Genomic DNA, 23,442 nt, shown 5'->3' with positions numbered 1-23,442 from the left:
GGCATAACTCAGTGGAGGCTTTTTGGAAAGGTGTAGGTGAGAACTGTGCAGGATGAGAAAGCAAGGCAGGGCTGGCGTCCAGATGGGGGCAGAAAGTCCCAAGCAACACATCAAACATCAAACACGAAGCACGTTGTGTGTGCCAGATACTGTGCCAAGTTCTGAGGATGTACAGAAAGAGCTAAGGCTGCGCTGCCCTCAGTGTCCAGAAGCCACAAGGCTTGGTCTATATTTGGTTATTGTTAAAGCTGATTATGAAATCCTCTATCTTCTATGTTATTCTATAATACATATGGAGGGACACTATGGAGTAGTGCATAGACAGCTATCCTAGGAAGCCAGGAAGATCTGGGTTCAAGGTGCTGCTTCTGGTATAGGCTAGCTATAGGGATGCTGGGTAAGTCACAGCCTCTCTGCTCTAGGCAAAGCTCTAAGCTTTCAAATATCAATATCCATAGCAAAACTGTCAAGGAGAAAAGATCCAGGGGCCACATGGGATTCCTAAAGGGAATTTCCTCACCTGGAAGTTCTCTGTACTTGTCCCTTCTGCGTACACCCTGACTATAAAAATGCATATACATATATATGTATACATATATATACAACACACATTCACAAATATATATGTATATCCATCCATCCATCCATCCATCCATCCATCCATCCATCCATCTATCTATCTATCTATCTATCTGTCTGTCTGTCTGTCTGTCTATCTAATCTATGTAAACATTTATCTAATCTATCTTTGTATCTATCTAATCTGTCTGACATCTAACCTCTCTATTCTATCTTATTTGTCTATCCATCTAATCTATCTAATTTACGTATTTATGTGTATCTGTCTATCTATCTAGCATCTATTGGATCTGTTTATCTATCCATCCCTCCATCCATCCATCCACAAGTATTTATTTAGTGATTACTTTGTGTTAAGCATTGTGATAAGCACTGGAAATGCAAAAAAAGGTAAAAAGCTTCCCCAAAAGCTTGCATTCTAAGGTGAGAGTGGGGAAACATGCAAAGCAAATCACTTCCTGTCTCTCTGATTTACATCCTTCTCAAAGGACTTGAGATAATTTAGATGTTTTTACAAAATGGAATGTCATATCCAAGAGTACATTTGTGCCTTGGAATTGCCAAATAGGTGATTGTGATGATGATTTGCAAAACAAATACACACGTAATCTCATAGGCTTTTGTAGTGGAAGGAACTCTAGAGAGCATTTAGATCCAACCTTTTCATTTTCTGAATGAGAAATCTCAGATTTCTCATGAGAGTTCATGGCATACTTAAACCATAGGCTCATTGGTTTAGATTTGGAAGGGACCTTGAGAGATCATCTTGTCTAAAATTTCACTTTTCGTACAAGACTACTTGATGAGGGGGCAGGGGTGCAGAGAGGGGTGATGTCTTCCTCAAGGTCACAGAGACAACAGATAGCAGATAAAGGGCTGGAATCTAGCCCCCTTCCTTCTTTCTACTATATCTCTGCTTTGTTCTATACCAGTATGTATATGGGGGTGTAAATTATTTTGGAGAAAGCTAGAGAAATGACTTAGTACATCTCACGTTAACCAGACTCTCTGCATTCGATCATATTTCAGGTCCTTGACAAGGCGGACATCTCTTCCTTTGATATTTTCCCACTCAGAAACACGTTTAGCTGACCAGCCTAGCAGACCATGATGCAACTGAATGTTTTTGGAGGTTTCCATAGTGATTGTTAATACTGTGGTTGCTGTGGTCGCAGCACCAGATGTCCCAGATCCCCAAAATGATTACGCAGTTGAACGTTTGTAACATTCCCAGGCTAAGTCTGGGTCTATGATTGAGGACTATGTCTATCCAAAATCCTGCTGAACTGGAAGAAGAGAGAATGAAAATCTCAAGAAGACAGATGCTGGGGGTGGATGGGTATCACATATATTCATTTAATGAATGTTTAGTGAATGTTTACTATGCACAAAACCCTATGGGAAGTGTGCTGGGGGATATGAAGAAGTATAAGAAATGGCCCTTGATTTTAGGGAATTTGTAACCTAGATGAGTGAAAAAAACACACGCAAAAAGTTAAATAGAAATGTTGTGAGTAGCTCAGGCATTGTCTTGGGTCTTATTATCTGTATTGGTGAGGACTTAGTTTAGGCATCTCTTGGATAAGGTAGGAATTCCTTGCCTTGTTTATGGTACCCCATTGACACTACATTGAGGATAATTGATTCCAAGCCAATTCATGCATCTGGTCTATATCCTTTGCACTTATCCTAAAGCAGAAACAAAGGGTCACAGAGAGACAGGGAATCAGAACTAAAAGGTTCAACAGAAGCATGTTGGCTATATTCACTTCTTTGGAGAAAATCTTGTACAGTCATACAGTCAGTCCAGAGAACCACGTACTCCAGAGAACCATTCTACCCCAAGGATGGTAGCTATTGGAGATCCACAGTTGGGACTAATAGCCCAAGGATACTGACCCACCCAGAGAGATGATCAGTGGGTCACCGAAGAAATAACCAGACTATCTGGTCAGTGATGAATGACATATGACACCAAGGGTGAGGGAAAAGGAAATCACTCAAGTAACTAGATGATGACCCTTGGTGGAGGTCATATGATGCATACTTGTAATGAAACCCAAAAGTTGTAGTCTTTTACAAAGAGGTATCTCCCATCTGTACATTAAGATTTTTTTAGGATTTCTAAGAAGATACAACACGTATAGACCTGTTCAATGATCCTCTTATAATAAGAATTTGGCTTTCATCAAACCTGAGTGTAAGTCATTATTTTAGGGATTTGTTTTGCTCTTTTTTTTTTTAACAAGGATGCACTTCCCAAACCAAGTAGAAAAATGGGAGTTTGGTGAAATCTATGAATTTCTTCTTATAAGAAATTTAAAAAAAAACATTATTGAGGGAAATATTTAATTTCAGTTAGAGGTTAGTGAAAATTAAAAATGTGATTTTTTTTCCCTTCCACGTTCCAAGATCCCTTGAAATCTATCCACAGATAGACTCCTGGTTAAGAATCCTGGTTCAGGGAGAGAAAATGGAGGTGAAGTGAGAAATAACCCTGAATCACATCAATAATATTGGTCTACAGTTTCCCTCTACTACTTAACAGTAATATGAGCAGTAAGGACAAGTAAAGATTTGTCACTTTGTTGTCATTTGTAGTCTGGCTTCTTTTGAACTTCTCTGTTAAGGTTTATTTCCTATCTTTATGAGGCCCAGAATGATGAATGTTATATTTTACTCCCACTCCAATGTGATTTAAAATAAAATCCTTATTAAAAAAAAAACAACCTTCCAGGAGTTAATTCTTAAACAGGTTTATTGCTGGCTTTTAATCAGTAAGAATATGTTACGTTGCAATATTGGATTTCAGATACACTTTCCCACATTTTATTGTGGTCCTGTTGCCGCAGAGTTTCACAGAAATGAATGGCAGACACACGTCACATTCAATGGTTATACAATTCTAATGTGGAAACAGTTAACTTCAGAAAGCAGTACATGTAACTTTCTTTTCAGACCAATGACATTACGTAAATCACTTTCTATTCCCTCTCAAAGTCCCAAACTTTAAAACAACAGCTCTTTCTTCTAAGTTCAGCCTGACATCCCACTCTCATTCCTTTTTTATCTTGAGAATTCATACTTCTTTCAACAAACTTTTCACTTTATCCCTAAAAGACCAAGCTTTCCAGCTATCTTTTTCAAGCATTAAATGAATGGATCTTCTGGATTTTCTATTTCTACTGTGCTAGGCATTACTTATAAGCATAGACTGATATAAACTAAAAATACTAGAACATACCATGGTCTTCCCCATCCCCCATGCCTTTCCCATAACTGTGGAGGACCTGGAGCATGCCCGCTTTAGACTATACTGGATTTTTCCTGCATGCATGGTATGCTGAGCCACCTGTAAGCCATCCACCATAAGCCCCTTGTAATAAATTACTCTAACTGTCCAGCAGTAAAGCAAAAATGCTCTGTTCCTCCATGTAAAAAAATTATCAATATTTACAGAAAGGGGGAGGGGCTGCTTTTTATAAAAACCAAAACCAACCCCACCCCAAATTCCAAAGTTAGGGATCACATTCTATGAAGAATAACAGGAAATAAGGCAAAGGGATAATTTTTCTTTTTGAAAGACAGCGTAACTGCCAAGGGAATGGGTTATGTAGATTCCCAACCATTCAGGTGGGGAGATCCCCTCATGAAAAGTACATTCATGCCTCAATACCCACTAACAAATCTCTGCTACAGGGCAAGGGATGCTTTGGAATGTTAAAGCCCACACTGGTCTACCAACTGAATCTTCAAGTGGCAGCTATGGCTCCCTTCCATTTTGAGAAGAAGAAACTGAAGCCCAGAAAAATGCCATGTCAGGATCACAAGGCAAGGTGGGAGGAACCCAGGCCTCCAGGTTCAGAGGCTGGTGCTTTATCTGTTAACTCAGTCCATCTGCCTCTGCGATTGTCATTGGGTGTGGGGTCTGAGGAGAGCATTTGTTTTGATATGTACCTGAAAAATCCAGTCCACTAGATTCTAGAAGAGCTTCAGGGCACATTCAACTTCAGATGTACTTTAAAATAAACAGCTAATTTGTCCAGACAACCTTGAGTGTGGACTAAAAGTCCTGAGCTGGCATTAATTCCATGACTGGTCCCTTGAAGAAACCAAAGGAGATTCTGGCTGCAAAAGTAATGCAAGGTCATAGTTTTAAGAAGCTGGAGTGAAATACCTGTAATTAGGCAAATTCAAAGGCAAAACAGGTGTACAGGGGTGGATAGTTTATAGGAAAACAGATTTAGACTTGGAGGGGATTTCAGAAACCATCTTATTCAACTCACTTATTTTACAGATAAAGGAACTGAGATCCAGAGAGGCTTACTTTCCCAAGGTCACATAGGTAGTAAGTACTGGAGGGGGACTCCCAGAATCAATGTTCATTTTATCTTACCATGAATCATGAAGCCACTACCAAAGTTGTTTTCCATGTAATAACCAAGTTGCTTTGACATTCTGGGGTTCTGAAGGGTGTCTCTCCCCTCTCTTACTTCAGGAATCCAGCAACGTGGAAGGCAATTATGTTTCTGAATCTCACCCCCTCAGTCCCTCAACCCTGTAAAATGATCTATTATTTTGCATTTAGACAGCATCCTTTCTCTAAGGGATCCCATATCCTATACAAGCAGGCTCTCCTCTAAAGGAGAATAATTCTCACGGGACTGGGAGGCAGGTTGGTAGGTAGATTAGACTTACATAACTATGCAGGGGGAGGTGAGGGCAGGGAAGAAGGGAGGCACTAGGAACCCAATCAGTGCAGCTTTAGGTTGAGTATTGAAGCAGGTAGATGGAAAGGGAAAAGGCATTAATTAAGTGCCAACTGTGTGCCAGACACCACACTAAGTGCTTACAAATATTATCTCATTTGAACATAATGGACAAGGAGTCAATCCCACGTAGCCAAGTCTTGCCCTTTGGACGTAGAAGGATGTGGTAGTGGTGACAAGGAGAGAAGAAAGAAAACAAAGAGGAGATAATCTTGAGGCCCATTGAAAGCATGGATTATTGCACTGTAAGTGGGGATTTCCATTGGAAATAATGACTCACAGACATGGTTTCTTGAAGGCATGAAGTCAATTTGTCCTAGATGCCCTTGCCAATAGCACGTGCATGTACATTATATACATACCATACCAGCAAAACATAAAAAAAGAAAAAAATGGGGATATCATTATCATTTCTACAACTACACATCTAATACAAACAATACTGCCTAAAAAGACACACAAAAAAACAAAACCAAACACATTCAGATTTGTACTTTGCCCTGCAGAGAAACTCCTTCTGATATGGTATAAATATAATATACAAGACTAGGAAGTTTAATTTACCAAGATTCATTCGGGATGACAGGATGCAGCTCATCTGTGGTTTTCCCTTCCTGGACCACTCCTGAATTACTGCACGTAACCCCACGTCAGAAAATTTTGGTATATTTGTATGCATGAGGAAACACCAGGCACACTCCCCCTTACACACATGCACACTTATGAGGGTAATATGCTCTGAGATAGAACTATCCTTTCCCAGAAAGCCTGCTTTCTTTGGAGACGGCAAATGACAAAAATCAAGGAAAAGGTTTGCTTCTTTCTTTTTCATTAATCACCACCAATGGATCTGAAAATGATTGAGGATTGAGGCCAGATTGGATCAAAGTAGAAACCTCAGATGTGGTTTAGATCATCTGAATGAATATCTCTGTAAACGGAGAGGGCAGAAGCAATGCCATCCAATTCACCCTACGGGGGGCATACTGTCCTGTATCATATGAAGAATTCTTGATCATGTCAATAGAAACTGGGCATGTGGAATAATGGAGAAGGGTGGGTCAATGGGACTGACTTGAAAAGATTTGGGGAGAGAAGAATTCTCTTTGGGTGAAGGAGAAAATGTTTGTTTTAATAATAGCTCAAGGAACTTTTCTGACCTTTCCAAGGAAAGCAGACCCTGTAATTTCTGAATGCTTTATTCTGGAATTGTGAATAATGAGGAAACAGGAGTGGATGAGGCATCCAGGTATATAAATGACTTACTTGGGTATATATAGGGACGTAGGTACCCACATATACATCAGGGTAGATACCTGGATTTATCTACTCATAAATCCACTCACTGTGTGTGATATATAAAAATATTTCATATAGTAAATTGACACGTGGTAATTTTTTTGCTGACCAGCAACAAATTCCAATATTTTTCAACTGTAAACCAAGACTCAATAAATATGCTGAATTCAGTAAAGAACTTGGTTTTGTCAATCTTGGTTCCTCTGGAGCTTTAAAAGTCAGGCTGAGGGGGTGGGCGAGATGGTGGGGGTCCTGGAGGCAGCCGTGCTGGTGGGGGAACGGGTGGCAGCTGCCTGGAAGGAGGCTGAAGAGATGTTGGAGGAGGAGGAGGGCCCCGGGGGGCATTGTTGAGGGGGACGTTCTCGTGGCTGGGGGGTGGTCTCGGTGGCTGTTTGAAGGAAGTTGGTTTGCCATCAGATTTTACTCGGGTGAAGTTGATGCACCTTCCCTGTTGAGGAGAGAATAAAACCAAAAGTTAATGAAAACTAATCAGAAATTAGTCATTGTTACCATGGGAAGGTGAGTGTTCCCCACTGGAGTGGTTCCCAACCTATGGGTCTTGTTTTCCTGGAGCAAGAGCAGGGAGATTTCAGTTCAAATTCTGTTTCAGACACATGTGACTATGGGCAAATTATTTAACCTAAAAACTATAACTTAGAATTGAGGGGTTGTTCTATACTGGCAGAGGGTTTTCTACATTGAGAAATGAAGAATGGAAATTTCTTGAGGATAGAGATTATTTCATTTTTCTCTTTCTCTGTCATCTAGTTCAGGGTCTGGCATATAATGGGTAATTAATAAATACTTTTTGAAATGAATTGAATTGGGAATTCCCTATATTGATAAAATCAAAATACATCAAACAGATCATCAAGATGTTTTTGAAAAAAATCCTCAGCTTTGGCCATTCCCTCTAGTGCATTTTCAAGAGCTTTGAATCTAGTCCTTTGGCAGATTTCTTATCTATACCAGACCTTGGATCATGACTCCCTGATCCTCCTATTTGGTGTCTAGGAAAAAGGCCTTTCCCTTGTTAGGCCTTCCCTCTCTTTGGGTCCAGAGTTACCTCAGTGGCCTAACTGCCTGACTCTTGGTGACCACTGCTCCTCCTCTCTGTATCAGCCAGGCCTCCATTTTCAGATGAAAGCTCTGAGACTACTGTTGGAAGTCTCAAGAATGACCTGCCTCTGGTCACTAGGGCTAGCTACAGTCTCCTTCAACTTTCCAAAGCCTGCTTCTCTGCTGGCCTCCTCCCATCCCTAACTCCCTTCCTACTGCCTCCATGGCCAGGCCTTGGCAGCTTTGTCCTGTGGCAGGTCCAGACTCTAAACTGAAGATGTGGCATATACCTTGTTGATTCCTCCCGAGGTTTCACAGTAAGTAGCTGTGGTCTAGAGAGTCTGGGTTTCTTCAGCTACAAACTTTCCTCCACAAGCAACTTCTCTTTTTTCTTTTTTTCCTGTTACATCTCTGAAAACTATTCATTATACTAATAAAAAGGGCAGCTAGAGTCCAGTCCAGGGACCCAGCAAAATTAGGCCTTGCCCCAAGCTCAGCCCGACCAGGGACCATTCCCATTTGTACTTTCCACATAGAGAAGAAACCACAATTTTTCTTCTTCCACTTCAGCTCTGGGAAATGGGCCCCATACCTGCTGGGGAGAGAGGCGTACCCTAGCTCCCCAGTCCTTCTATAAATAAAACTTAGGACCCCTGTGCTATGAATGGGGGGGAACCCATCTACTATCAGCAATCAGGAGTGGGAGAAGGGGCCAGTAACAGCAGACCCTCTCCCAATTTTCCAATATAGGATTCATGGGGTGGGGGTAAGGGAAGATAGAGGATACACATAGGAAGGGAAAACATCTCCAGTGGTCTCTGCATTTGACCTCTGGGCTGTGCTACGGGAATCTCTTAGCTCCAGACTGTGGCCAATGTCAGAACAGGGAATAAACAGTTATTACGCCGCTCTATTTCCTCTGTGGTAACAAAACGACTAAGTAGCACATTCTCCATTCAAGTGGCAGACAGTCTCCAGTTCTAACCCAAACCACACTTGGAGGAAAAACCAAAGAAACCACCAACAAAAACTAAACCTATGGCGGTAGTCACTTGAGTTTTCAATCCTGGAGACTAAAGAAGCTGGTCTCTGAGATATGTGCTTCCTTGTGAGGAAGGAATTTGACTGAGGGTCAAATGAGTGTGATCCTCGTGACTCCTCAATGTCCTACGCAGTCAAATGGTTCCAAATGATTATAGCTCAAGAAAATCTTGGTCATTCTGTTGCTCAACAAGCCTCAATGGCTCCCTATTGCTACTTGGATAAAACAGCAGCTCATACAGTTGCTATTTAAAGTCCTTCACAACTTGGCTCCATGCTATTGCAGACGTTTCACATTATTCCCCCTTGATGAACTCTATCTTCTAGACGAAAGGGCCTCCCCAAAAGACACAGTTCTATGTACACATTCCCGCCTTTCCTCCTCCTAGAATTCTCTCCACTTCTGTACAAGAGCCTCCTGGAGGCTCCTGAGTTGAGTCCTAGATCACCAACTACCTTTTGGAAGCCTGGAACTAGATTGTCTCAGAAGCATCTCAAGCCCAGCAGAACTCTTTCCTTTGGTCTCTCAGCACACCGAACTCAAGAATGACTCCCTTCAAGAGACTTTTCCTAATTCTCTCTGTCGTTAGGAACTCCCTCCCCTTGTCCCTTCATTGTGTATTTATAGTACTATATATTTGTGTACGTACTATATATAGTCTTTATTTATTTTTTTGCGAGTGTGTTGTATGACCCTAGTACTGGGGTTCTTAAACTGAGGTCTGTGCACTTGTTTAAAAAAATTTTTAATAACAATTTCAATACATTTATCTTATTAAGATTTATCAAACCCCATTTCTGTGAAAGCAGAGTCGAGAAGACTTGAGTTTGGATTCTCCCTCACATACTTACAAGCTGTGTGACTCTGATAATTAATTTGGCTTCTCTCAGCTCCAATTTCCTCGTCTGTAAAATGGGGATAATAATAGCGCCTAACTCCCGGGACTGTTGTATCCAATGAAATAATATATGTAAGGCACTTTGCAAAATTTAAAATGCTAGCTATTATAAGCTCCTTGGAGTTAGAGACTTTTTTTTCTCTGTATGCTTGGCATCTCTCATAATGCCTGAAATATAGTAAGAATTTACTAAATGCTTATGGAATTAGTGAAATCACAAATGTAGTTGCCTCAGTTTCCTCATCTGGAAAATGACAAGACTGGTTTAGGTGACATCAAAAATTCAATCAAGCTCTAAAAATGTCTATAATTCTGATTCTGTTTAACTCTGTAGAGGTTAGAGGAATTTTGGAGATGGTCCTCTCAATGATTTCACAGTTGCTGCCCAAAATTAGTGCAGGGTAAGGGGCCAGGAGCCAGGCCAATTTTTGTTAGCTCTGGCTTCAACCAAGCTCTTCTGTTCAGATAAATCAACTCAAGGGCATCTTTATCATTTCCTGGCATAAAGAGAAAGGAGCCAAAGGTTCAATGAACTATCACTGAAAAGGAAAGCCTGAAACAAGGTAGGTAAATAAGGAGTGCTGGTGAAAATCTTGGTGGGTGGCCCAGCTTCTGTCAGATGAATGGGTATGGCCTCAGACAAATGGAGATCTGGGAAAGACCTTAACTTAGAAAGGCCAAGGTCACCCACTGCACCCAGGGCCAATGCCAGTCATCTTGACCTATGTCTTGCCACCAGACTCTGATGACTCCTGGAGTTTGCCTCACTCGACTTCAATTCATGTGCAAGTCAAGACATCACCCTCATGGTGTCATTAGTTTTCTTGAAGGACAGCCATCAGCAACAGGTCCCTGGCCAAGACAGAAGCCTCTGGGGTTTGCTTGTTTTTGTTAGTGTCTTACCTATGTCAGTTTTATCTCTTTCTTTTCTTTCTGTTTTCGCATCTAGACTCTGTCTACAATTCTCCTCCTTCTCTTCTCCTGCTCTACTAGCACCTTGGTTATAGCAGGCACTTAATACACATTTGCTGGGTTAGACTGGATCAGATTCTTGTGTAACTTAAGCTACTGGGGGACATCATTCTTTTATGCCTTATCTCTAATGATTGCTGTCTAAGAGACTTTTCCTTGTTAAAGGAATTTCAAGCATGAACCAGCAGGTGGTGGAGGTATGTAAAAGCAAGCACCCTGACACATCCAGGAGGGCCTGCTGTACAGGTTCTTAGACCTATTTCTCTAAAAGGAAAGTAGCTTTTAAAGGGTCAACAATCACTTTAATCAAGCACATGTATCATTCACTTAGTTCAGGGGGAAAAGTCAGCACCATGAACTTCAGAGAAAATACAGAGAAATCAAAATCAACAGACAGGGCTTCCAACTGCCTGACAGTAAGCAATACTATATCACAGATCAACAGACAGATCCAACTGTCTCACCATTACATACATACATAGTTACCAGAGAGAGAAGCACCAGCATCTGGGTTTTCAAAGCTGGGGTGGGGGGGTGGTTCTTTAGTGGCTGCCCAGAGTCTCGTCTGGCCAAACAAACCCTTCCAATGACCAATGCCCAAAGTAAAACCTCACCTCAGAGTATTTATAGATTTTTCAGATCCTGAGGGCATCACACACCCAGAGAACCAGTACATTAGAAATTAACAAAAGGTGTGAACCTTCCAACAGCAAAAAAATCTCCCCTAATCAAACTTTCTTTAATGGGCAGGCCCATTAATGGGTGGGGAAGATCTTTAGTCTCATTACTATTACAAGGTATTGGGGGTAGGGGCTGGAGCTGCCTTCTGGAGTCCCAGCACTTAATAGGGTGCTTGCCACTGAACAGCTGGATGTTACAAGATGTGCTATACCACAGTGAAAGTTTTGTAATAAAGCCTCACTCAACAAAAAAAAAAATACCAACTCCCACATAGTGCCTATTCATTTTCCTACAGTTATTTTTGTCACTGGTAGTTCTTCCAGTAGCAATAAGAGATAAGATGGTTCACAGTTTACATATTATCTTCTTTTAAATTCACAACAACCTAGGGAGGTAGATATCGTTATTATCTCCAATTTACAGCTGAAGAAACTGAGGCTGAGTGGTGAAGTGACTTGTCCAGGGTCAGTCACATAACTAGTGCGGAGGGCAGAATTTGAACTCAGGACTTCCTGTTTCTAAGTATCCCTACTCCTTGCCCCCTTTCGAATCTCTGTATCCCCTAGCTGCAAAGGACCATGATTTTCTGAAGGACACTTAAATAAGTGACAAAGCCAGTTTTAAACCTCACTCCCAGTGCCAACAATCACACACGGCCTCATTGCCTACCTCAAAAACCTCACACTGGTAGAAAGTCACAGCTCATGGTGACCTACCCAAAGACCCCAAACTGAGAGCTTACTATCTCATCTGCCCTGCATTCCTTCTGTGGGGGAGTTCGTATCACCAAGGAACCAACAGATGGATGTGAGTCCTTTCAGCAAAGCTCTGAACCAAGTGAGCTTGGGCAAACCAGGGCAGACCCTGAAATGACTGAGCCCTTGTTAAACCTGGTCCTTGCTCTCTTTGTCCAAAGAGAAGCCTAAGGCAGTCCTAAACTTTGAGGTAAAACCTGCCTCTCCTAGCCACCTGGGAAGCATTTCTTTTGGTGCTTCTGACCACCTCCCATGCTGCCTTTATGTGCCACAAACAAGCATTAAGAATGAGAAAAACGCCTTAGAAAAGGGAGGCCTTTTCTCTTGCCTGACTCCCTGGAGATGAACTTTGGTAGGACGTGATTGGGGGACATCTGGTTGGCATCTTATTTTACACAATAGCATCCTAAATATGTTGCATATCTATCTAATGTTTCCTCCCAGGGTCAGCTTACTATTTAAAGCAATTCTATGATAAGAATGAAAGAACAGTACAACATTTATTTGTTTGGTAAACATAAACTTCCCAGAAGTGGAAAATTGCTGGATTTTAGAATCAAAGGACCTGAGTTTGAATCTGGGCTCTCTTACCTATCCCTGTGTGACCTTGGGCAAGTTGTCTTCAGTTTCCCCATCTGTCAAATGAGGGCGTTGGACTGGATGATCTCCAAGGTCCCTTTCAGCTATGATCTTATGGACAGGTTTACATATCAGATTTGCTTAAAGGGGGATATATTTAGAAATGTACTGACAGCTTTCCCCTCAATAAAGGGAGAAGAAGGGGAAAAGGGAGGGCCATGATTCAAGTATCAATGGATCACAGATTAGAAGGGACCTTTAGGTTTCTAGCACAACATTCTCTCTCTCTTTATAGACAGAACTGAGTCTCAGTGACGTGGACAAAGGCACACTGCACTCACTGCTATGGAATTAGGTTTTCCCTAGGACCTGCCATCTTCTGTTTTTGTTTCTTCTTGCCTTCTGGTATCTCTCACACCTATGTCCTGGATGTATGACAACACAAGCTCCTTGAGGCCCAGTCTATTTCATTTTTGTCTTCGTATTCCTAGCACCCTGTGCCATGCCTGACCTGTAATAGACTCCTAATAAAGGTTTCTTGATTGACAGACTGATGTGGGGCCCAGCCACACCCTACATCTTTGGCTGCCTTGGGATCATACAGGATGCAAACTGGACCCTATCTCCATCTCAGTGATTTGTTTTGCAGTTTCATATCTAGAAGGAGACTTGTTCCTGCTGACCTATTCTATCAGTTCTATAAAACAATCATGGGGCTATGGAGATAGCCCCACATAAAGCAGGGATGATCTCAAAAGCGTTTAGAAGAACTGCAGGTAGCAGTGGCCACCCAAAGATCGGCAAGATACTCAGCCGGACTGGATAGATGTTTGGTGCCAAGAAAAACCACTCTTTCTGAACCATGCCAGGTACAACAGAATCTCTGGGCAGATTTCAAGCTCATTCCTTCTCTGTGCTGGCTGTAGTCCTTCTGCCATCCTCTGTCCTTCTTCTTAATTCTATTTTCTCTTCACCTGTAGAACCCCAAGCTCCATCAATGCTCATGCTCTGTAATCATTTGTTCAAATGACTTCCCCTTTGGTTATAGATTCAGGTCAACCTGAGGCAACTCCTTCTACCATCCTGACTCAGAACAGTGAGGAATTTCGAAGGCTGCACATTGGACTATGTCATCCAGCTTGGTTTCTGAACTTTACATATAAAGCCAAAGCTAAACCCTCAACACCAATAAACCCAATTTATGGATGGAAAAAAGAGAGGCAGCTACTGGATTTTAATCCAAGGAAAGGTCAACTCAGCAAGCATTCATTAACTATTTACTAGTACTCTAACAAAGTACTCTGCTGGATAAAAAAAACAAAAGAAAAGAAAAATGGTCCCTGTCCTCAAAGAGATTACATTCTACTGGGGGAGATAAAGCAAAAACAGGTAAGTAAATATAAGATAACTGGAAGAAGGAGAGTCTTAGCAAATGTGGATTAAGAAAGTGTTCCTATTGGACACCTGAGCTAAACCTCTAAGGAAGCTAAGGATTCTAAAAAGTCAAAGCAAGGAGAAAAAACATTTCAGGCTCTAGAAGCTTCTAGGGCTTTCTACGGTCTCTGAGATAAAGCATGAACTTCTTTGGCTGGAATTTAAAGCCCTTCAGGACCTGTCTCCAGTCTTACTTTCCAGGTTGATTACACATCACTCTCCATTACTCACTTGACCTCCAGCTAAACTGGCCTACTTACCATGGCTCACAGAGAAAATTCCTTCTATTCCCTCCTGTGCCTCAAATGTACCTCCTTATCTCTGCCTCTTGGAACTGCTAACTCCCTTCAAGAGTTAGTTTCAGTGATCTGCCCTTTAACCTTTTGCCCACTCCCAGTCACTTTGTTTTATATATACATACACATACATGTATATATGTACATAGGCATATAAGTATGTGTGTGTATTCATCATTCGTTGCCAAAGAAGGCCATGTCATCAGAGAAATAATGACATGACTTGCACTTGACTTTGTTTTGAGTGAGGGAGGGCTGTGCAGGTCACCAGTCTCACTTCTCCTCCAGAGCCATCTGGATCCAGTGAGCAGATATTCATCAGGATGACTGGAGATGACCCAGGATGAGGCAATTGGAGTTAAGTGACTTGCCCAAGGTCACGCAGCTAGTGAGTATCAAGCGTCGGAGGTGAGATTTGAACTCGGGTCCTCCTGACTCCTGCACAGGTGCTCTATCCACTGCACCACTTAGCTGCCCCATATAAGTATGTATATATAATATGTATATGTGTACATATGTATATATGGATGGATATGTGTATATAGGTATATGTATACACATATATGTATGCATGTATAGGTATTTGTGTATGTATATATGTACACACATATATATATGTTTTGTATTTATTTACTTCTTTCCTCCTAATCATTGTAAGCCCATTGTAGGTAAGGAATACCTCCCTTTTGTATTTGTATATCCTTCACGTAATACCTTCCTTGACATATATCTTAATTAATGCTTATTGATTGATGGTTCAACTCATTTGGAGTATAGAGCACTTAAAGGAGTGTAATGGGAGATATGCTGGAGCCATTTATGAAAGGCTTAAATGACAGGCTACAGAGTTAATATTAAATCCTAGAGGCAATAGCCACTCATTGAACATTCTTGAGCTGAGGAATAACAGTCAGAGCTGTCTCTTAAGAAGATTAGTTTAGCCATGGTGTGGAGGATGGATTAGAGAGGGGAGGGGCTGGGAGCACACAGACTCCTATGGAGGTCACCTCCTAAGTCTAAGCAAGAAATGGTGAGGGCCTAAACGTGGGTGGCAGCAGAGGGAAAGGAGAGAAGGGTTTGTATGAATGAGATGGAACAGGAAGAAAAAGAGAAAGAGAAAGAAAGAGAGAGAGAGAGACAGACGGACAGACAGACAGACAGAGACAGAGAGAGAGACAGAGACAGAGAGACAGAGACAGAGAGAGAGACAGAGGGAGAGAGAGAGAGAGGGAAGGAGGGAGGGAGGGAGGGAGGGAGAGAAGAAGAGAGAGAAAGAGAGAGAGAGAAGGAGGAATCAGGAAGCTGTTCTGTTCAGTTGTTTTTCAGTCCTGTCCTATCTACTTCTCCTTCTCCTTAGGTTCAAAGGCTGCCTCAGACACTTACTCACCGCGTGACCAAGGGCTTGTCACTGAACCTGTCTACCTCAGTTTCCTCATCTGTGAAATGAGCTTGAGGAGAAAATGGCAAACCTTTCCAGTATCTTTGCCAAGAAAACCCCAAATGGGGTCACAGAGTCCGACACCACTGAAAAATGACCGAACAACAGATTCCTCTTCCCCACTCCTTATTTTTTACTGAATCTATGATGTCATTGGTATGAAGAATGCCAGGTAAGGAACATTCCCTCCAAATGCAGGTCAACTCTCCTGTAACTTAGACAGTTGTCTGGAGCTCTCAGGGGTTATGTTGTGGGTCAGGGGTCAGGGGTCATGAAGACGGGGCGGGGCGGGGGGAGCTTGAACACAGGTCTTTCTGCCTCCAATGCCAGTTGCTGAACAAGTTGTTTCTCTTTCCAATAATACCAGAAACAATCATTCATCTTGGATTAATTTCTACAAGTCATTATGAAGGTTGTCATTTGAACCCAGGGTCCTCCTATTCCAAATCCATTGTGTTTTCTACAACATCACAATGTGCTGTCTATATCTGTACACACAGGCACATGCACACACACGCATGTATGTGCCTGCCTGCCCATACATTTATGACATTTGTATTTTTGTGTAGTGTCCCCTCAGGTTGTATGCACTTAGTGGAGAGCATTTTTTCTGTATTTTCTGTGTGGGGAACACCCAACCAAAAACCTAATCTTACCTATTAAATAAGGAAAGGGGAATACCAGGTTTCTTTCTGTTCTCCAAAACTTAAAAATTAATTTTCCTTTCTCTTGGACTTACCTGGAAACTTCCTAAGTTTTGGGATGTTTTCTTGTGGTTAAAATAATCTCTAAAAAGTCCTATTTCCCAAAACATTTTATGTGCTTTCTGTTTAAAATAGCTCATATTGAAAGGACAGCCAGAATTCCCTCAATGAAAAGACAGCAAGCATTTATTAAACACATACTGTATGCCAGGCATTGTGCTAATTGCAAACATTTCAATTGATCATCACAACCACCCTGAGAAATAGGTGTGATTATCATCTCCGTTTTACGATTGGGAAACCTGAGGCAGACAGAGGTTAAGTGACTCGCCCAGAGTCACACTAGCTAGGAAGTGTCTAGGGCTGGATTGGAACTCAGGTCTTTTTGACTCCAGGACTAGGGCTATGGTCTACTGGGTCACTGAACTGCCTCACAGAGAGCACTGCTCTGTCTTTCATACGTTGGATATACATTCAAAACCTCCCTATCAAGAATTTAAACACAAGTGAAAGTGTGAAAGGGTACGTAGATTTCCAGGTGGAAGGGATCTCAGGAGCCATCTATTTCAGCCCCTTTGTTTTCCAGATGAAGAAACTGAGGCCCCAGGGTTAAAGAGCTTACCCAAGGTTGCACAGGCAGTAAATGTCAGAAGCAGGGTTTGAACTCAAGTCCCCTGACTCTAGAGTCCGTTCTCTTCCCCACCCCCCCATTCCAGAGAGAGCAATAGAATCACTCACTGCATCACGCATGCTGCTGATTCTACAGCTAAAGCTGATAACAAGAGCCAGCTGGCTCTGGAAGCTTCCAGTCCAACAACAGCCACTCTGTCCATATCAAATTCTCTTTGGCTTCATTATGACTTCTACTAACAAAGCACTCTACCAGGCAGTCCCAGGCACTCCTGCTATTCACCATCTAACTCAATGGGAGCTGTGCACGCTGCGGAGTTATGCCCTACCCTTTAGTTCATGAGCCGAAGCATGAGCTTTCGTGAGGCATGCTTTTCTTTCTCTATGTTGACTTGCCGCTCTCTGTCATCCCTCATCATATCATTCTTCCAACAGGCTTCATAAACACTAGTGTTGAAAATCCCACCTGTCACCTTGCCCTATCTTGACTTAGACCCTTAGCAACAACTCTAATCTGAGTGCACCAAATCCCAGAGTCTCTGGTTAACACCACAGTCTTGGCCAGGGGTTCTTAACTTGGGGACTAGATTTCAGCAGGGCTGTGAACTTGGATGGGAAAAAAGAAGTACATTTTATAACTGAAATTTAACATTCCCTCAAATTAGGAATGTAGGCAACAAAGCAGTATTCTAAGAAGAGGTACCTAGGTTTTACTAGGCATAGAAGGGATCTATGTCACATAAAAATGTTAAGACCCTTTCCCTAGGCCAGGGGTGTGGAACCTCCAGCCTCAAGGCCATAGGTGACCCTTGAGGTCCTCAAGTTCGGGGCCACAGGTTCCCCACTACTACGCTAGACAGAGGTCTGGGTTCAAGGACTGAGCTAAGAGACTGAAATGGCTTTAAATCTGTTCTCAAGGCTGTGGCCAGCATGCTTTGGTGTTCTTTGTTCCCATCTAGAGGAGTCTGAGTCTGTGTGGACATGCCTCTAGATTAGTTGTGTCTGGATTGAGGCAGGTGGTCAGAGCCCTGGATGTGGAGTCAGGAGAATCCTACCTCCCATACTTACATATTTGGTTAGATGGTTCCTTCCAGTCTATGATTTGTGATTTACATTACTGACTATAGCTCTTATTTCAAAATGTTTTCAGAATATGGAATGGAAAAAAAAACATTAGGAGAGTTGATTTTGAGACAAAGCAATTTCTTACCAATATTTTTTCTGCCTTCTTTTACTGAAGGATATAGCTGGGCAAGTTGCTTAATTTTTCTGTGCCTCAGTTTTCATATCTATAAAATGAGGGATTTGGACTCAATGTCCTCTAAGGTTCTATCCAGTTACCCAGCTCTAAACCTGTGAACCATGACCAATTATTCCCTCTCCCTCAATCTGAGGGGATTTAGTCAAATGAATTATGTAGGGATAGATAGACCACAAAGATTCAGACCGCAATCAGACCAATTTGACTATGCTCTAGTACCTTGTGATCTTGGGTAAATTGATCCCAAGTCTCAGTTTCCTCACCTGAAAAATAGGTATTATTTCTGACAATGTGGTTGTGGGATGCAAATGGGATCACCTCAGGGGAAGTGTTCTGAGAACCATGTGCTGTAAAAATGGAAGATCATATTCTCCTACTGTGTTTGCTGTCCCTATTTCTAATTTGTAGTCAGACTGACTCCTGTAAGATCCTTCAGTAAAAAAAGGCAGAAAAATTAGCAGGAAGTTGCTTTCCTTCAGAATAAAGCTAAACCATCCTAACAATTTTTATGCTATTTCATATACTGAAAACATTTAAAAATAAGAGCTACAGTCAATAATACAGATGAAAAATCATAGATGGGAACTAAATGAGCCTTAGAAACCATCTAATCAAAACTCTCCTCCCATCCCCATTTTATAGATGAAGAAACAGGCACAGCAAGGTTTACTGACTTACATGATGGTCTCCCAACCTAGTAAGTTTCAGAGGTAGGGTTTGAACTCAGATCTTCCTGATGTCAGGCACAACACTTTAATATAATGTCATCCTCTTTCTGCTTTTATTTGTATTGGGGACCCCTTCACATTCCTTAACAATTCCCAGCACCTAACCAAATGCCTGGTACACAGTAAACACTTAATATATGCTTATTGACTTGATGCCCTTTTTTAGGTAAGGAGACTGAGTTTCAGGGGTATTATTTTTTTTTTATACTACCCGTACTGTGTAAATAATATAAACTGAGTTCTGCCTATGTTTATCTTCTCTCTCTTTCTGTGTATATGTGTGCCCTTAAGGCTCTCTAAAGTACAGCTGTCTAGTCTAGTCATTAAATCCTTAATCCTTGGAGAATTTTGTGAGCAATCCTTCACTTTCAATACAGGACTTTAATCCCCTCCTGAAGTGAGGCTGCCTAGTCACCGTCTCTACATAGAAGCCAAACATTGGTTTCCAAATGCAGTTACCCTCCATTCACCAGCCCTTGAATTGGGACCAGAGTGGTTGTGTATCCACATTTGCCAAAAGGCTGCCTGGGCCGCCAAGTTCCACGCTGGCTTCCCCCTCAACACAACATGGCTCGTCCAAGTCATCTCTGCTTTCTCTGGAATGGCCCTCTGTACCCTGCAGCACCAGGGCTGGAAATGCGCAGGTTCCCCCTGGGCTTGACTCCATCTATCCTCCCCCTGGGCTGGGAGGAAGTCTGCACAGATCCCAGGCTGCCCTGCAATGTGCTGTTCAAATCACGCAAAGGGATCAGATGCATGTTTTCTGGGGGCTGGATTTACATTTGTATGTTTCTTAAAGGACTGTGATTGATGGCTGGCTTATCCTCCTTAGAGTTTATATTTTAATCATCCAAGATTTTAAAGACTAGCAGTCTGAAAACAAAAACAAAACCGTATTCCATGATCCTTCCTCTCCATTTAATCTATAATATTCAGTATGTCATAAAATCATAGATTGTGAGTTGTTCCTCACATATTTTTCTGAAATACAGACTGATTTCTCTGAGCCTCAGTTTCCCTATCTGTAAAATGGGGATCAAATATAAACTCCTCTGTTTGGTGTTTAAAGTTCTTCACAAACTGGGTCCATTCTCCCTTTCCAGTCTACCTCGTCCCTCATCTGTAAAATAGGGATCAAATCAAAGTCCTCTGACTGGCATTTAAAACTCTTTATAACCTGACCTTGTCCTGCCTTTGGACTGATCCCCCTCCCTCAAAACAAAGTCAAGTGCAAGTCATGTCATTATTTCTCTGATGGCGTGGTCTTCTTCGGCCACGCAGTATGAACACACACACACGCACACACACACACACACACACACACACACACCCCTATTAATCCCCTTCATAGTCTAGTCAAGCTAGTCTTTTGGCTGATCTTTAAATATCAGTCTATCATCCTTGTGCAGAATGTACTTCCTCCTCAGCTCGGCCTCTTGGGAATTCTAGTCTGTGTTAAGATCCAGTTTAATCCCGACTTTCTGCAGGAGGCCTCTCTGGGTCCTCTCGGGTCAGGGGCCCTCAGTCCTTTTGTGCTGTGGCTCCCTTTGGCAGGCCGATGAAGCTAACAAGCCCTTCTCACAAGCTGTCGATGTTGTTCAGTTGTGTCCGACTGTTTACGACCCCAGGGAACCTAGCAAGCCCCTTCTCAGAATAAGAACTTTAAATATATGAAATAAAAGATAGGATTGCGAAGAAAACCAATTAATTGGAATACAATTATCAAAGTATTTAAAAAATAAGTTTACAGACCCAGGTTAAGAATCCTTGCTATGTGCTAGTGCCTTCTCCCCCCAGGTTACCTTTTATATGCTCTTATATACATATATGTGTATGTTTATATATTATATGAACATACCGTTTGTGAGCAGATATGTATTATACACATACATGTATATGCACACACACATTAGTGTCCATTACATAAGTATATCACATGTGTATATTATAGATGCATATATGCATGTGTGGGGTACATATATATTGTGGGGTAGGTACATGGATTATATTACGTATATATAATGTATACGCATTATGTATTATGTTATATACACACATATATGTTAGGTATATAAAACATACACGCATATGCATATGTGTGTATATATCACATATATGCATATGTATGTATATATCACCTATACACACATGCATAGGTGTGTGTGTATATGCATTCCCTATTAGACAGTAATCACCTTAAGGACAAAGACTTTTTCCACTTCTGTCTTTGTATCCCCAGTGCCTAACACATAGTAGGTGCTTAATGGTTGCTGATCAACGGGGATAATAATAGCATCCACTCTCAGGACTGTTGTGAAAATCAAATGAGATAATATACAGAAAGTGCTCTACAAACCTTAAAATGCTCAATACACATGCGCTGTTATTATCATTGACCTAACTATAACAATTCCCATTTCAACAGGGCTCAAGTCACAAAGTGCTTTACTCAATGGATGCTCACAGCAACCCAAGAGTAAGGGAACTCCAGCATCATTATCCTTGTTTTACAAATGAGGAGCCTGACATGAGCCTGACATGAGCCTCCGAGAGCTCTGTACCACCCAGTGTCCCATACATGGTAACTGAAGGATCCTGAATACTGCAGGTCAGTGGTCTGTCCTTCACAGCTATAGATCCGGAAAATACCTTGGGTTAGGAGAGAATTCAACCACATTGTCCCTACTTTGATACCCCAGATAATAAAATGCAGTGTTAAGCATGTCTACTTGTCCTGTTTATCCTCCAGGGTTTCTCAAGCAGGGAACTTGGCCTCCACAGGAATTTGGGCAGATTTCTGATGGGGTCACAGACACTGATCCATAGAGCTCTGGAGGGTGAGGGGCAGGAACTCAAAACTACAAACTCCAGGAATGGAATGAAATATTATCTTTCACAGCCTTCTCTGTTTTCTTTCTTCCTCCCCTGCCACCCCTTCAGCATTTATGATCTGTTGTAATGCCAAGAGAGAAAACTATGTTCTTTCTCTCTCCTCTTTTCCCTTCCTCTGTCTTTCTCTCCCTCCCCCCTTCTCTTCTTTCTCTTTTTGCCTCTTTCTTTTCTCTCTTCTCTCTTTCTCTCTCCTCCCTTTACCCCTTCCTCCCCTCTTCTCTTTCTCCTTCCTCCTTCACTCCCATGGGGCAGAAGGGTCATGAAAGTTTGGAAAGTGTTGCCATATTTGTTTCACTTTGGCCTTTTCCTCTAAATAGCTTGCATTTTATCAAGTCAAATACCAACTGGCTGACAGCTTGATTAAGATAGGAAGGCTTGGTGCTCACTTCTACTCTGACATTTTCAAGCTGAACAGATTACTTAGGATGAGGCACTAGTATGGTTTAAAATTTATTAGCATTTCCCTCCTTTGGTCTAGCTTTTTTTTTTTTTTCATTTCTACTGCTTCTTCCTCTGCAGGGATTTTTAAAAGGCGTATGATTTTTACTGACAGGTTTATTTTACTGAAGGGAGGGAATTTAATTCCGACCAATTAGGAAAAGTCATTTTATTTGGAAATGATAATTACCCTGGGAGAAGGTATTCTTGTATTTGCAACAATAAGAAAATGGAACAACTTGACATAAAAATTAGATATATACCCTAGAATTTAGTCAGTCTTTCAACAAACATAAAGTTAAAAAAAGTATAGTATTATAGTCAGATACTATAAAAGGTAATGCAGCCCACTAGGAATTAGAGATTCTAAGAAAAATGAAATTCTTGACAATAAAAGCATAGATAATGAAAATGAAAAAAGAAGAAAAGGGAGAGATCTAAAGAAAGGGGTATGACTACACAGGGAACTCTCTGATGAAGTCTTGGAAACTTCAAAAGACATCTATAAATTGTGTATACTATCTGTTTAAATATACTGGCGGGGGCCTCCCTTGAAGGTGGATTTTCCTGGACACTTTCTGGGTATAAATGATCACACCTGCTCCATTCCTCTCTGAAGTTCCATTGGCATTGCCTTTCTCTTCAAGGTGAGAAACATCTTCAAAACCTACTCTGGCTACCATAATCAAAATACTACATTTATATGTCATTCTATTGTAGAGCTAGTCATTGCCCAGATGTTTCTCATTATCAGCACTCTAACCCAGTGAGGCAGTAGAATAGGATTATATTATTATTCATTTTCCATATGGGTAAACTGAGACTTAGAAAAGTTGAGTGATTTGCCCTCATGGCGGAGCAGGAGCTGAACACTGACTCAACAGATATTTATTGAGTCCTTGCTAAATTTCCTTAGATAGGAGGGCTATCAACTGATGTGGACTTTGAGGATTGGGCTGAAGGTTGCAGTGGGTGAAAACAGTATGAG

At 41.5% G+C, this 23,442-nt stretch overlaps 1 protein-coding gene across 1 annotated transcript in view; it reads right to left on the bottom strand.

The window, feature by feature from the left end:
• Positions 1-6,531: 6,531 nt before the first annotated feature.
• Positions 6,532-23,442, bottom strand: part of ANTXRL (ANTXR like) — a 90,732-nt gene continuing 73,821 nt past the window's right edge. Inside the window, exon 18 of the mRNA XM_072627754.1 lies at positions 6,532-7,095. Within this exon, the coding sequence (XP_072483855.1) occupies positions 6,859-7,095 (237 nt within the window). The 3' untranslated portion in view covers positions 6,532-6,858. The remainder of the gene's footprint in view (positions 7,096-23,442) is intronic.

The sequence above is a fragment of the Notamacropus eugenii genome, chromosome 1, assembly GCF_028372415.1.
Source record: "Notamacropus eugenii isolate mMacEug1 chromosome 1, mMacEug1.pri_v2, whole genome shotgun sequence".
Lineage (NCBI taxonomy): Eukaryota > Metazoa > Chordata > Mammalia > Diprotodontia > Macropodidae > Notamacropus > Notamacropus eugenii.
The sequence above is the reverse complement of the archived record's forward strand: the minus strand, read 5'-3'. Positions and strand labels throughout refer to the sequence as shown.